Source organism: Hyla sarda, chromosome 2, assembly GCF_029499605.1.
Source record: "Hyla sarda isolate aHylSar1 chromosome 2, aHylSar1.hap1, whole genome shotgun sequence".
Lineage (NCBI taxonomy): Eukaryota > Metazoa > Chordata > Amphibia > Anura > Hylidae > Hyla > Hyla sarda.
In genome coordinates, this window is record NC_079190.1 from 219,500,720 (window position 1) to 219,515,077 (window position 14,358).

The window sequence follows — 14,358 nt, forward strand, 5'->3', positions numbered from 1 at the left end:
AATTGGAGAGGACCAAAAACTAAATTTTCTCATGATGAGGTCCGATGCACATTAGGAGGGGCTCCGTGCGGAAACGCACGGTGCAATCCAACCTGGCTCCGTTGACCGCGGAAATGTGGAGTGGCTTGACAAGACGGGTCACCGGGATGCGGAATTTATTCACCAAGGACTCCCGAATAAAATTCCCAGAGGCACCAGAGTCCAGGCAGGCCACGGCTGAGAGGGAAGAGCTGGCTGAAGAAGAAATCTGTACAGGCACCGTGAGACGTGGAGAAGTCGACTTAGCATCAAGAGACGCCACACCCACGAGAGCTGGGTGCGAGCGTGCGTTTCCCAGACGTGGAGGACGGATAGGGCAATCCACCAAAAAATGTTCGGTACTGGCACAGTACAGACAAAGATTCTCTTCCTTACGGCGATTCCTCTCTTCCAGGGTCAGGCGAGACCGATCCACTTGCATGGCCTCCTCGGCGGGAGGCCTAGGCGCAGATTGCAATGGAGACTGTGGGAGAGGTGTCCAGAGATCTAAGTCTTTTTCCTGGCGGAGCTCTTGATGCCTCTCAGAAAAACGCATGTCAATGCGAGTGGCTAGATGAATGAGTTCATGCAGATTAGCAGGAGTATCTCGTGCGGCCAGAACATCTTTAATGTTGCTGGATAGGCCTTTTTTAAAGGTCGCGCAGAGGGCCTCATTATTCCAGGAAAGTTCAGAAGCAAGAGTACGGAATTGTATGGCGTACTCGCCAACGGAAGAATTACCCTGGACCAGGTTCAGCAGGGCAGTCTCAGCAGAAGAGGCTCGGGCAGGTTCCTCAAAGACACTTCGAATTTCCGAGAAGAAGGAGTGTACAGAGGCAGTGACGGGGTCATTGCGGTCCCAGAGCGGTGTGGCCCATGACAGGGCTTTTCCAGACAGAAGGCTGACTACGAAAGCCACCTTAGACCTTTCAGTAGGAAACTGGTCCGACATCATCTCCAAGTGCAGGGAACATTGCGAAAGAAAGCCATGGCAAAACTTAGAGTCCCCATTAAATTTGTCCGGCAAGGACAGGCGGAGGCTAGGAGTGGCCACTCGCTGCGGAAGGGGTGCAGGAGCTGGCGGAGGAGATGATTGCTGCAGAAGTTGCGACTGAAGTTGCTGCACAATGGTGGACACTTCCGACAGCTGGTGGGTTAGATGGGCGATCTGTCGGGATTGCTGGGCGACCACCGTGGTGATATCAGAGATATAAGGCAGAGGAACTTCAGCGGGATCCATGGCCGGATCTACTGTCACGATGCCGGCTGGCAGGAGGTGGATCCTCTGTGCCAGAGAGGGATTGGCGTGGACCGTGCTAGTGGACCGGTTCTAAGTCACTACTGGTTTTCACCAGAGCCCGCCGCAAAGCGGGATGGTCTTGCTGCGGCGGTAGTGACCAGGTCGTATCCACTAGCAACGGCTCAACCTCTCTGGCTGCTGAAGATAGGCGCGGTACAAGGGAGTAGACAGAAGCAAGGTCGGACGTAGCAGAAGGTCGGGGCAGGCAGCAAGGTTCGTAGTCAGGGTGGATAGCAGAAGTTCTGGTACACAGGCTTTGGACACACAAAACGCTTTCACTAGGCACAAGGGCAACAAGATCCGGCAAGGGAGTGCATAGGAGGAGGTCAGATATAGTCAGGGACCAGGTGGAAGCCAATTAAGCTAATTGGGCCAGGCACCAATCATTGGTGCACTGGCCCTTTAAGTCTCAGGGAGCTGGCGCGCGCGCGCCCTAGAGAGCGGAGCCGCGCGCGCCAGCACATGACAGCAGGGGACGGGAACGGGTAAGTGACCTGGGATGCGATTCGCGAGCGGGCGCGTCCCGCTGTGCGAATCGCATCCCCGACGGCCATGACAGTGCAGCGCTCCCGGTCAGCGGGACCGACCGGGGCGCTGCGGAGAGAGAGACGCCGTACGCGCTCCGGGGAGGAGCGGGGACCCGGAGCGCAAGGCGTAACAATTAACACTGAAAAGTGGGTTAAAACAATGTGACAAGCGCAAGGAAAACGGGGGGGGGGAGGTGCGGACGCATACAGTACCTACACCGGCACCCACAGAAAAAACACTAAATACAGGTCCCACCACCTAGATGGGACAGTAAAACTCTGCCAAGGAATCCAACTCCCCAAGGGGGAGAGGGGAATACAACAATATAAGCTCCCTCACAGTAAGAACCCAAGGGATAAGGGAGCATGTACTTATCTGTCTATCCACGCTATTGAGAAGAAAGAAAGAGGAGGAGGTGGAGCCAGAGTCAGGTTTTAGGGAGCAAGTTAGGACGTGATTGGTGGAGCTGTTGGAAGGGGATGTGGTCAGTTGCTAGGGGACCTGCATCCTTTTTTCTTCCAGTGTTGTATTTACAGTGCATTTCTTTCTGCTATTGGGCTAAATAAAGAAGGATAATGCAATTGATATGAGCCTCCTATCTGACATAAAATCCAGATATACGACATCCAGCGATTGCCCCTGGTCCAGTCTGGAGCTCACCTCCTCATTGAAGCTTATCAGGTTAGTTTGACAGGATTGATCATAAAGCCATGCTGATATGGGGTCATACGTTTATTTTTTATTAAGATACTCCAAAATAGCATCTCCTAGAAAATCCTCAAACAATTTACATACAACAGAGGTTAAACTAACAGGCCTATAATTACCGGGCTCACCTTTTGTTCCCTTTTTAAATATTGGTACCACATTTGCTATGCGCCAGTCCTGGGGAATAGTCCCTGTTGCTATAGAGTCCCGGAATATTAAATAGGGGTCTGTCTATTACATTACTTAATTCCTTTAGAACACGGGGGTGAACGCCATCTGGACATGGTGATTTGTCTGTTTTGATTTTTACTTCTTCCTGGGTTAGACAGGTGACCTGTACTGGGGATTTTACCTTATCACACTGTATTTCACCTGACATTTCATTTTCCTCGGTGAATACAGTGGAGAAGAATTTGTTTAATATATTAGCATTTTCCTGATCCCCGTTTATAATTTCTTCCTCATCATTTTTTAAGGGGCCCACACTTTAATTTTTGACTTTTTTGCTATTTATATAGTTAAAAAAAATTTGGGGGTTAGCTTTACTCTCTTTGGCAATGAGTCTTTCTGTCTCTATTTTAGCGGCATTTATCAGTTTTTTACATATTTTACATTTTTCTCTATAGCTTTTTAATGCTTCTTCACTGCTGTCCTGTTTTAGTAATTTAAATGCTTTATTTTTGTCCTTTATTGCCCCTTTAATGTTTTTATTCATCCATATTGGTTTTCTTTTTTTTCTGACCCTTTTATTCCCATAAGGTATATATTTATTACAGTGATAATTTAAGATATCTTTAAAAGTCTCCCATTTAGTGTCAGTATTCTTGTTTTTGAGGACAATATCCCATTTTATATTGTTAAGGGCTTCTCTGAGTTGATCAAACTTTGCCTTCCTAAAGTTCATTGTTTTTGTGGCCCCTCGAGAGATTCCCTTATTGAAGAACAAGTTATAATGTATTATATTATGATCACTATTTCCTAGGTGTCCTTTTACCTGCACATTAGTTATTCAGTCAGGTCTGTTGGTTAATATTAAGTCTAGTAGGGCGCCCCCTCTGGTTGGACCCTGCACCATTTGGGACAGATAATTGTCTTTAGCTATAGTCAGAAACCTGTTTCCTTTATGAGATTCACAGGTCTCAGTCTCCCAGTTTATATCAGGATAGTTAAAGTCACCCATTATTATCACATCATTTTGATTTGCTGCCATGTTTATTTGTTTATTTAATTGATCTTCTGCCTCTTCCATTATGTTTGGTGGCTTATAGCAAACCCTTATCAGAATTTTTTTTTTTATCTCCATATATTTCTACCCATAAAGCCTCCACATTATCATCTCCCTCCCATATATCCTCCCGCACTGCGGCCTTCAGACTTGATTTCACATACAGACAAACTCCTCCCCCTTTCCATTTTGTCTGATCCTTCCTGAATAGACTATAACCCTGTATGTTGACCCTTTATGTTGAGTCACAGCTATCATCCAACCAAGTCTCTGTTATATCCACTATGTCATAATTTTCCTCAGACATCAACAACATATGTAAGGTTTTTTGGAAATGTGTTTTTCTAATGAGAAGTGCCCTTTTTTCTAATTGAGCGCCTGCCTCCCAAAATGTCTGTGCGCGTCTCTGGCCTCCACGATGCATGTCTTGCTGATGTATCTTACCGTAGTAGGAATATCAGTGGAGCTCTAGCTCCACATCCCTCTTACATTATGGTTTACAGGGAATGTGTCATCAGAAAATTACCTATTTTTAAAGGAGTGGGAGGTATATCTACATATAAAAAAAAAAAACCTTCCCCAGATTGTTTGCTCAAGGGCCACCACAAACGTTAATCCAGCCCTGATTTATTAGTAACACTACATTATGGGTTACTAGTTATCTTTGGTACAGCTACTAATACATTTACCAGGACATAGGGCCATAGCGAAAGAGGAAGCTAGAATGGCTGGTATTCCCTTCAGCCAGATAGAAGACTGCACCTACTGGGGATAAGCACAATACATTGGGACAAAATCTGTGGTGGCACTGTAATTTACTGTAGTGTCCTCACACTGAGGTGGGAAGAGTGAAGGTCCCGGGGGTCACTCCTCACCTCACAGTTCATAACACATTACTAAGCATCTGTGTGTGCCCTGCTAACCTGTTTTGCTTACTTAGTTTGTGTTTTCCTCACTTTGGACCTGTCAACCATCATTTAAAATAAGTACCACTGGCACCATAATAAAGAATACCATAGGCACCATATGATATTGCTAGTAGTGGGAAAAGGACTTATATGGTCCGCAGAGTCTGTGTACATTCATAGGCCGGGTTTTGGGAGCGCAATGCTTTGTGCGCCACACCATGTACGCCACACACTAAAATCTAGAGTAACTTGGTTTCCACTCTAATTAACTCCATTTTTTTTTGCTTACATGTCCCAGGCTGCCTTTCTTTTCCACTAAGCCCCACTCACTTTTTTTTAATTGCCAATCGCAGTGTAAACCAGCTGGAAATTGAGCAATTTTTGCACAAACTGAGCCTTGACACATCTAGGAAGTTTGTCTTCCTGACACACAAGCCATAATAAATCCCCCCTGATCTGTGGGTATGCCACAGGAAATGGAATACTTTTATTCAAAGCAATCTCGAATCAGCCTATGTTCACCAAGTGGAATTCCACCGGAAATTCCACAAAATTCAGTATACATAGGGGGAGATTCATCAAAACCTGTCCAGAGAAAAAGTTCTCCCTATCAACCAATCAGATTGCTTCTTTCATTTTTAACAAGGCCTCTGCAAAATGAAAGAAGCGATCTGATTGGTTGCTATGGGCAACTAGACAACTTTTCCTCTGGACAGGTTTTGATGAATCTTCCCCATTATGTGCAATGGGATTCAGTTGTCCCATTCACATAGCAAAATTTCTGTGGTGGATATTCCGCCACGGAAATTCCTCATTCTGGTTTGCGCAAAATTATAAGATATGTTAATGGCACTCGAGCGGAATCTGTGTTTTGAAATTCCACTCAAATTCTGCTCAAAGGCTATGTTCACACAGAGGAATTTCTGTGCTTCCGCATTCTCTTCTGCCAAGCTGCCAGTGGTTTTTTTTTTTTTTTGCAATTTTGCAGATTCCTTGCGAAATGTGCGTTAAGTTTGTGCTGAAGTTATGCAGAATGCTATTGACTTCAATGGGACTCTGTGGCCGAATTTTGCTAAATTTAAAAACAGGTTCAATGTTTTTGCAGAATCTGGAATGCAGAATTTCTGCAGCGGAAAATCTGCCATATGAATGTGACAGCATAAATTCCATTCACCATAAGGTTAACTCTGCTGTGTGAATTCCGCAAATCTGCAGAAAATTCGCATTCTGCTTTTCTACTTGGAATTTTTGCTGTGTGAACATAGGCTTTATATGGGGTGACAGAGCCCTGGAGCGTGATGTGAATGAGGCCTTGTATAGAAATGTTCGGTATTGTTAGGAGTGAGGGCAGTCAATACTGCTTGTTATTGTTTTCCTGGCGATGTCACTAGAGTACCCAGAAACCTCGCGTGATCGCACTGGTGAATGTGCAGAGCACGTCATTTATACTCACACCACTAGATGGCAGTGTAATACAGCGGAATTGTACCACGCTGAGCCACCCGGAAGAAGCTAGGAGCCGCTCTGTACTGGGAAGGCGAAGCGTTCATGCTGTGCCCTCTGCAGTGCCCATGCTCGGATACCTGGCAGCCGCTGCATTATGCCTGGCAGCAGTGCTAGTAATGCGGACAGATCCATGGTCCTTGGCTGAGCTCCCCGGGTTGGGTTTTATATTCCCAGAGAAGTGCGAGTCTAGCGGGGGAAGGCTGCTGAGCAGGGAGGAGCTGTCCGGATACCATGGGGGGCACGGGAGCCCCGGCTTGTACCTGGCAGTGCTGGGGCAGGTGTATGATGTGCAGAAGGGAATGAAGCACTATGGGCCTGGGGGCTCCTACAGCTTCTTTGCAGGTACAAACCTTATTCGTGGCTCTGGTTATATGGGTGCAGGATGCCATGTCAATGCCATACACAGGGTATTGGGAGTGTATGGCTATTTCTTATACTACTCATTGGGAGCAAATGGATAGTACTTTGGCATAGAGCTGGGCGGTATGACCAAATATGTGTATCACAGTATTTTTGTAACTTATGGCGCTTCCGCGGTATATAACGGTATTTCTTTCATCAAACCCCCCCTCCCAATCATGTGACCCGCCAGCGCTGTTCTGCTCCCCCCCAGCGGGGTACTACTCATGTGTCACCCGCAAGCACTGCCCTCCTCCTCTTTGTTGGGGGCCGCCGGCGCTGGAACTCTATACTGTACAGATGTTGCAAAACTACAACTCCCAGCATGCCCGGACAGCTGATTACCAGTCGCCCCACATAAGTGTGAAATATCTGGAAATTATCATCATTCATGTGGCTCTTCAGTCCCCTTATTTGGCCCACTTAAAATGGCTATCCAACTTTTCCTCAATATCAGATTTGTGGGAGTCTAACACCAGACACCTATACCCCATATTTACGCCTGTTTGTTCCCTGCATGTCCTTTATTATAATAAAAGTTCTATTAGACGCTGCTTCATTGGCGAGTGCTGTTGTACTTTCTATTCTTCAATTTGGATATTACTAAAAGTACAGGTGCAGCCTCCTCAAACAAGCATATTGGGGGGGAGGGGGCTCTAAATAGCTTGTCGGGGTCCGACTGAGGGGACCTGGCTCTCAGTAAGGAGCACATGCTGCCAATGGCACTCTCTCTATTCATTTGTATAACATTGCCAAAGAGACCCGAGTACAGCGCTCAGGCATCTAAAGATATGGGATACGTGTCAGATCGCCGGGGGGGGGGGGGGGGGTGTCTGACTGCTGGGACCCCCAGAAATCTCCTGTATGGGCCCCCAGCTCAGTAAGCAATATTTACTCCTGCCCTTCCTAGTGGGTGCCAAACTGCAACTCCCAGCATGCCCAGACAGCCAAAGGCTGTCTGGGCATGCTGGGAGTTGTAGTTTGGCAACATCTGGAGGGTCAAAGTTTGGAGACCACTGTTACAGTGGTGCCCAAACGGTAGCCCTCCAGCTGTTGCCAAACTACAACTCTCAGCATGCCTAGACTGCCCAGGCATGCTGGGAGTTGTAGTTCTGTAACATCTGTCCCTTCAGATTTAGCAATTTTCATGACCTTTTTGAAAATTGCTGCTCTACTTTGAAGCCCTCTAATTTTTTCAAAAAGTAAAAATGTCCATTTTATGATGCCAACATAAAGTGGACATATTGTATTTGTGAATAAAAATATAATGTATTTGGAGTATCCATTTTCCTTACAAGTAGAGAGCTTCAAAGTTAGAAAAATGCAAAATTTTCATGAAATTTTGGGATTTTTCACAAAAAAAGGATGCAAGTAACGACGAAAATTTACCACCAAAATAAAGTAGAATATGTCACGAAAAAACTATCTCAGAATCAGAATATTCGGTAAAAGCGTTTGTTATTAATGCGTAAAGCGACGGTGGTCAGAATTGGGAAAAAGGGCTCAGTCCTTAAGGGGTTAAGGAATTTAAAAAAATATATATTTAGGTAGAGAACCTATTTCATAAGTCAAATTAAAAACAAATAAGTATGTATGTTTATTTTGTAAAGCAAGAGATGCCTCTCGAGCCTACGTGACTGGTGACTTTACAGAAGGGGGCTTGGTGGAAGATGTGTCCGAACTGTCACCCGCACAGATGCTGCACCTTCACAACTGGCTTAGCTTCTATCAGAAGAACTATGCAGCGGTTGGTACGTCTTTAGTTGGACATGTATTAGGCAATTGTGCTGATCCTTGTCTTTACCAGCTCCTGGATAATGTCTTTAGAGCATAGTACTTAGTGTCTTTCTTTCTTTTTTTTTTTAGGTAAACTCATAGGACACTTTTATGATGAAGCTGGAAATCCTACAAAAGCTTTAGAAAATGCACAAGCAGTCATTGATATTGGGGTAAAGTTAAAAAAGCAGAGACATGAAGAAAATAAGCAATTCCCACCATGTAACTCAGAATTCAGCTCTGGTACCAGCAGGGTATGGTGTTCCAAAAAGAGGCGAGTATGAACAGGGCCGTTTGAAGGAATTTGGGGGCCCCAAGCAAAATGGACATGGAGGCCCCCCCCCCTCCCTTGATGTTCACGCACGTCACGCTCTAGGGCCGGCGTCAGGACATAGTAACGCCGGCCCTTGAATGCTAGGAGCGCGACGTGAGCGAACGTCTATACGAGGCCCCCACATTAGTTGCGGCACAGTCCCCCCCCCCCCCCCACATTAGGTGCGGCACAGTTCCCCCCCACGTTAGGTGCGGCACAGTTCCCCCCCCACGTTAGTTGCAGCAGAGTTCTCCCCACATTAGGCTAGCAGTGTTCCCCCACATTAGGTGCAGTATAGTTCCCCCACATTAGGCAGTATAGTTCCCCACATTAGGTGCAGTATAGTTCCCCACATTAGGTGCAGTATAGTTCTCCCCACATTAGGTGCAGTATAGTTCTCCACATTAGTATAGTCCCCCACATTAGGTACAGTATAGTTCCCCACATTAGGTGCAGTATAGTTCTCCACATTAGTATAGTCCCCCACATTAGGTACAGTATAGTTCTCCACATTAGGTTGGCAGTATAGTTTACCCCACATTAGGTGCAGTATAGTTTACCCCACATTAGGTGTAGTATGTTCCCCCACAGATATACAGCCTCCAGCCATACTTTGTATGTCTGGAGGCTGTATGCCTGTTTACTGCCCTACTTCAGTGTTCTGACCACTGCTCCTTTTGTCCGGCCACCATAGCAGTAGGTCCCGGGACTGGAGGAGTGGTGGTCGGAGCACTGAAGCTGATGTGCCGCTGGTCACTTACCATGCTTGCCAGCGCATGTCCTGTTCGCTGCTCCACTCCTCTGCGTTGCTTTCCAATGGGCGCACGCATGCACGGGACGGGGCAATTGCCCCGTTTCCCCCCCCCCCTGGATCTGCCACTGCATGCATTATATACACACACAACACACTGTATACATTACATACTGTACATGCATGCTTCAAACACACACAGATACTGTACACATTACATACTGTACATGCTTCATACACACACAACACACTGTACACATTACATACTGTACATGCATGCTTCATACACACACAACACACTGTACACATTACATACTGTACATGCATGCTTCATACACACACAACACACTGTACACATTACATACTGTACATGCATGCTTCATACACACACAACACACTGTACACATTACATACTGTACATGCATGCTTCATACACACACAACACACTGTACACATTACATACTGTACATGCATGCTTCATACACACACAACACACTGTTCACATTACATACTGTACATGCATGCTTCATACACACACACACTGTTCACATTACATACTGTACATGCATCATACACACACACACACACTGTTCACATTACATACTGTACATGCATCATACACACACACACACACTGTACACATTACATACTGTACATGCATCATACACACACACACTGTACACATTACATACTGTACATGCATCATACACACACACACACTGTACACATTACATACTGTACATGCATCATACACACACACACACACTGTACACATTACATACTGTACATGCATCATACACACACACACACACTGTACACATTACATACTGTACATGCATCATACACACACACACACTGTACACATTACATACTGTACATGCATCATACACACACACACACACACACTGTACACATTACATACTGTACATGCATCATACACACACACACACACTGTACACATTACATACTGTACATGCATCATACACACACACACACACTGTACACATTACATACTGTACATGCATCACACACACACACACACACTGTACACATTACATACTGTACATGCATCATACACACACACACACACACTGTACACATTACATACTGTACATGCATCATACACACACACACACACACTGTACACATTACATACTGTACATGCATCATACACACACACACACACTGTACACATTACATACTGTACATGCATCATACACACACACACTGTACACATTACATACTGTACATGCATTATACACACACACACACACACTGTACACATTACATACTGTACATGCATCATACACACACACACACACTGTACACATTACATACTGTACATGCATCATACACACATGCACTTTACATATAGTCATTCACAGTAGTAACACAGGCACAGTACATAGACATACACATATGTACACACATATATATCCACACACACATGCTTATACACATATACATGCAGGGACACCTACATTAGTCAGGCCCCATGTTTAACAGCCTCTGCGGTCTCCTTTCCTCACAGCTCTCTCCTCCCTCCTCCTGCTCAGACGCTGAAGGCTGAGAGAAGAGTCCGGGCTGAGGGAAGATACCAAGTGCAGAGGGGGTGGGGGAGCGTGATTATGGTGAGGTGAGAAGAACTCCAAAGCTGCAAATTAGTTTATTTTAAAAACATGTCAGACATTCGGGGGCCCTCTTGTTTGGGTGCCTGGGGCCCGGAGCACAAACTCCAAGAGCAGGATTGTTAATCGCTACAGGATGGGCAAGCACTGGCTGTGCTCGGGGCCCCAAGCAATTGCTTGGTTTGCCTGTCCTGTAGCAACGGGCCTGAGTATGAAGCTAACAATGACCACAAACTGTACAAAATTATCTAATCCGTAGCATGCCTATTTGTTTGTGCAGCTGACAAGTAGATGCCCCTATGTTTTAGTGGAGCCCTATTCTCATTGATCATTATGGGACATACACAGCTGCTCCCACCATACGGCTAGGTTCCCAATGGGATTTTGGGGATCATTTTGGTGTACATCACATGCCAAATTGAGTGCTAAAGACCAATTTTAATGTGCTCTCCATTGTTTTAATGGAAATAAATACTGCAGTTCACATAGTACATTTCATGAAACATGCAGGGTGCAGTAACACAGTGAACTATTATTTACTCTGAAACTAAACAAGTGTTTAGGTATAAAAGCTCTCTGTCCTACTGCCAGTATCTGACATGCCTACCAGTTTGTGTATAGGGAGAGATGCTTTAGTTCAGGCTGGTGGGGCTTTTAAAACTATTTTTATAAAACACATCACTGTTTCCAAGTAAATCATAGTTCACTGTGTTACCGTTCCTTGTCTGTTTTATGCTGCTTGTGTCTCAGGCAGCATGAAACAGCTGTCAAGATCCCTTTAAGTGACATCTTATTATGTTAATTAACCATAGAAGCAAAAATTTATAAATAATGGTAAAGAAATTGAGCCTCAGGGTCATGAATACTGGATTACTCAATGTTTATTAAATGTGTTAATAAAATAGGTGTTCCGTGACACACCGTATATAAATATAGAGTATAAATACAATAGATATTATGGCAATAAAAACTCTTTAAAATACTGTTGCATAAAAATATAGCATAAAAATAGCCATATGTCTGTGGGTAATCCAGCCTAAAAGGATATAAGAAATAATTCAGTAAAAACTGATTGCACCGGTCTTTATGTCCAAATGGAACAGGAAATATAAATAGATAGATGTACAGAGTATAGCAATTAGTTGGACGTTGCGCTGAAAAAAGAATGGTTCGTATCCATTGATAGCAATAAATGGCAATGTCTTGTAATACTTGAGGTATTAGGTTTTCGTCCTGGCTCTCTGTGCAGAGAGATCGCTGCTAGAGTCTCTGCCGTCTCACAGAGGCAGCGATGATGGTGGGCTTCAATAATAGGGACTGCAGCTCTTCAAAATTATTGAAGCCCACCATCATCATTGCCTCCGTGAGACGGCAGAGTCTCTAGCAGCGATCTCTCTGCACAGAGAGCCAGGACGAAAACCTTATACCTCAAGTATTACAAGACATTGCCATTTATTGCTATCAATGGATACAAACCATTCTTTATTCAGCGCAACGTCCAACTAATTGCTATACTCTGTACATCTATTTATTTATATTTCCTGTTCCATTTGGACATAAATACCAGTGCAATCAGTTTTTACTGAATGATTTCTTATATTCTTTTAGGCTGGATTACCCACAGACTTGTGGCTATTTTTTATGCAATATTTTTATGCAACAGTATTTTAGTGTCTCCGCTGACCCACAAGGGCCCTTTGTGTCACGGAACACATGTATTTTATTAACACATTTAATAAACATTGAGTAATCCAGTATTCATGACCCTGAGTTTCAGTTTCTTCACCATTATTAACCATAGAAGCAGATGGAATGTGTGTTTTTGTACAAAGCCAGTTGTAACAGACCCATTGCATAATTTTCTCTTTGCAGTGGTGGAATACAAAGGGATTGGGTTGGTGTCCCCAGAAAACTGTATCTAGCTGGATATGATGGATATCGCTGTGTATGTGTCAGGACAACGGGTCCCCCTTCAGAATGGCCAGACTCTAAAGAACACAATGACCGAGGAGATCTAGATAATCCTTCCCTTAAGGAATATAAAGACTGCAATCCTCTGTTTGACTGGTGCTTGCTTAAAGAATAAACTTTATTTATGTAAGTTACCTAAAACGATTGTGCCATCATTGAAAATACGGACTTGCCTTCTTCAGTGCAGAGCTGGTAGACCACTGTTACTATTATACAGGTTGACTTTGTGCACACACATTTACAGTGGGGCAAAAAAGGATTTAGTCAGCCACCAATTGTGCAAGTTCTCCCACTTAAAAAGATGAGGCCTGTAATTTTCATCATAGGTATACCTCAACTATGAGACACACAATTAGAAAAATTATCCATAAGATCACATTGCCTGATTTTTAAAGAATTTATTTGCAAATTATGGTGAAAAATAAGTATTTAGTCAATAACAAATGTTCATCTCAATACTTTGTTATATACCCTTTGTTGGAAATGACAGAGGTCAAATGTTTTCTGTAAGTCTTCACAAGGTTTTCACACACTGTTGCTGGTATTATGGCTATTCCTCCATGCAGATCTCCTCTAGAGTAGTGATGTTTTGGGGCTGTTGCTGGGCAACACGAACTTTCAACTCCCTCCAAAGGTTTTCTATGGGGTTGAAATCTGGAGACTGGATAGGCCACTCCAGGAGCTTGAAATGCTTCTTACAAAGCCACTCCATTGCCCTGGTGGTGTGTTTGGGATCATTGTCATACTGAAAGACCCAGCCACGTTTCATCTTCAATGCCCTTGCTGATGGAAGGAGGTTTTCACTCAAAATCTCAAGATACATGGCCCCATTCATTCAGTCATCCTGGTCCCTTTGCTGAAAAACAGTCCCAAAGCATGATGTTTCCACCCCCATGCTTCACAGTAGGTATGGTGTTCTTTGGATGCAACTCCGCATTCTTTCTCCTCCAAACACAACGAGTTGAGTTTTTACCAAAAAGTTCTACTTTGGTTTCATCTGACCATAGGACATTCTTCCCATCCTCTTCTGGATCATCCAAATGCTCTCTAGCAAACTTCAGACGGGCCCGTACATGTACTGGCTTAAGCAGGGGGACATGTCTGGCACTGCATGATTTGAGTCCCTGGCGGCGTAGAGTGTTACTGATGGTAGCCTTTGTTACTTTGGACCCAGCTCTCTGCAGTTTATTCACTAGGTCCCCCCACAGGTGTCTTTTATACTGATAAGATTCCATTAATACAGGTAACGAGTGGAGGACAGAGGAGGCTCTTAAAGAAGAAATTACAGGTCTGTGAGCCAGAAATCTTGCTTGTTTGTAGGTGAATA

The 14,358-nt window shown here is 44.4% G+C and overlaps 1 protein-coding gene across 1 annotated transcript; it reads left to right on the forward strand.

Moving 5' to 3' along the window:
* The first annotated feature begins 6,161 nt into the window (after positions 1-6,161).
* On the forward strand, positions 6,162-13,172 carry LOC130355772 (neuferricin). Its single transcript, XM_056556407.1, has 4 exons — positions 6,162-6,535; positions 8,203-8,343; positions 8,459-8,642; positions 12,933-13,172. The coding sequence occupies exons 1-4, from the start codon at positions 6,259-6,261 to the stop codon at positions 13,144-13,146; spliced, it is 816 nt and encodes a 271-aa protein (XP_056412382.1). The 5' UTR covers positions 6,162-6,258; the 3' UTR covers positions 13,147-13,172.
* The last annotated feature ends 1,186 nt before the right edge of the window (positions 13,173-14,358 follow it).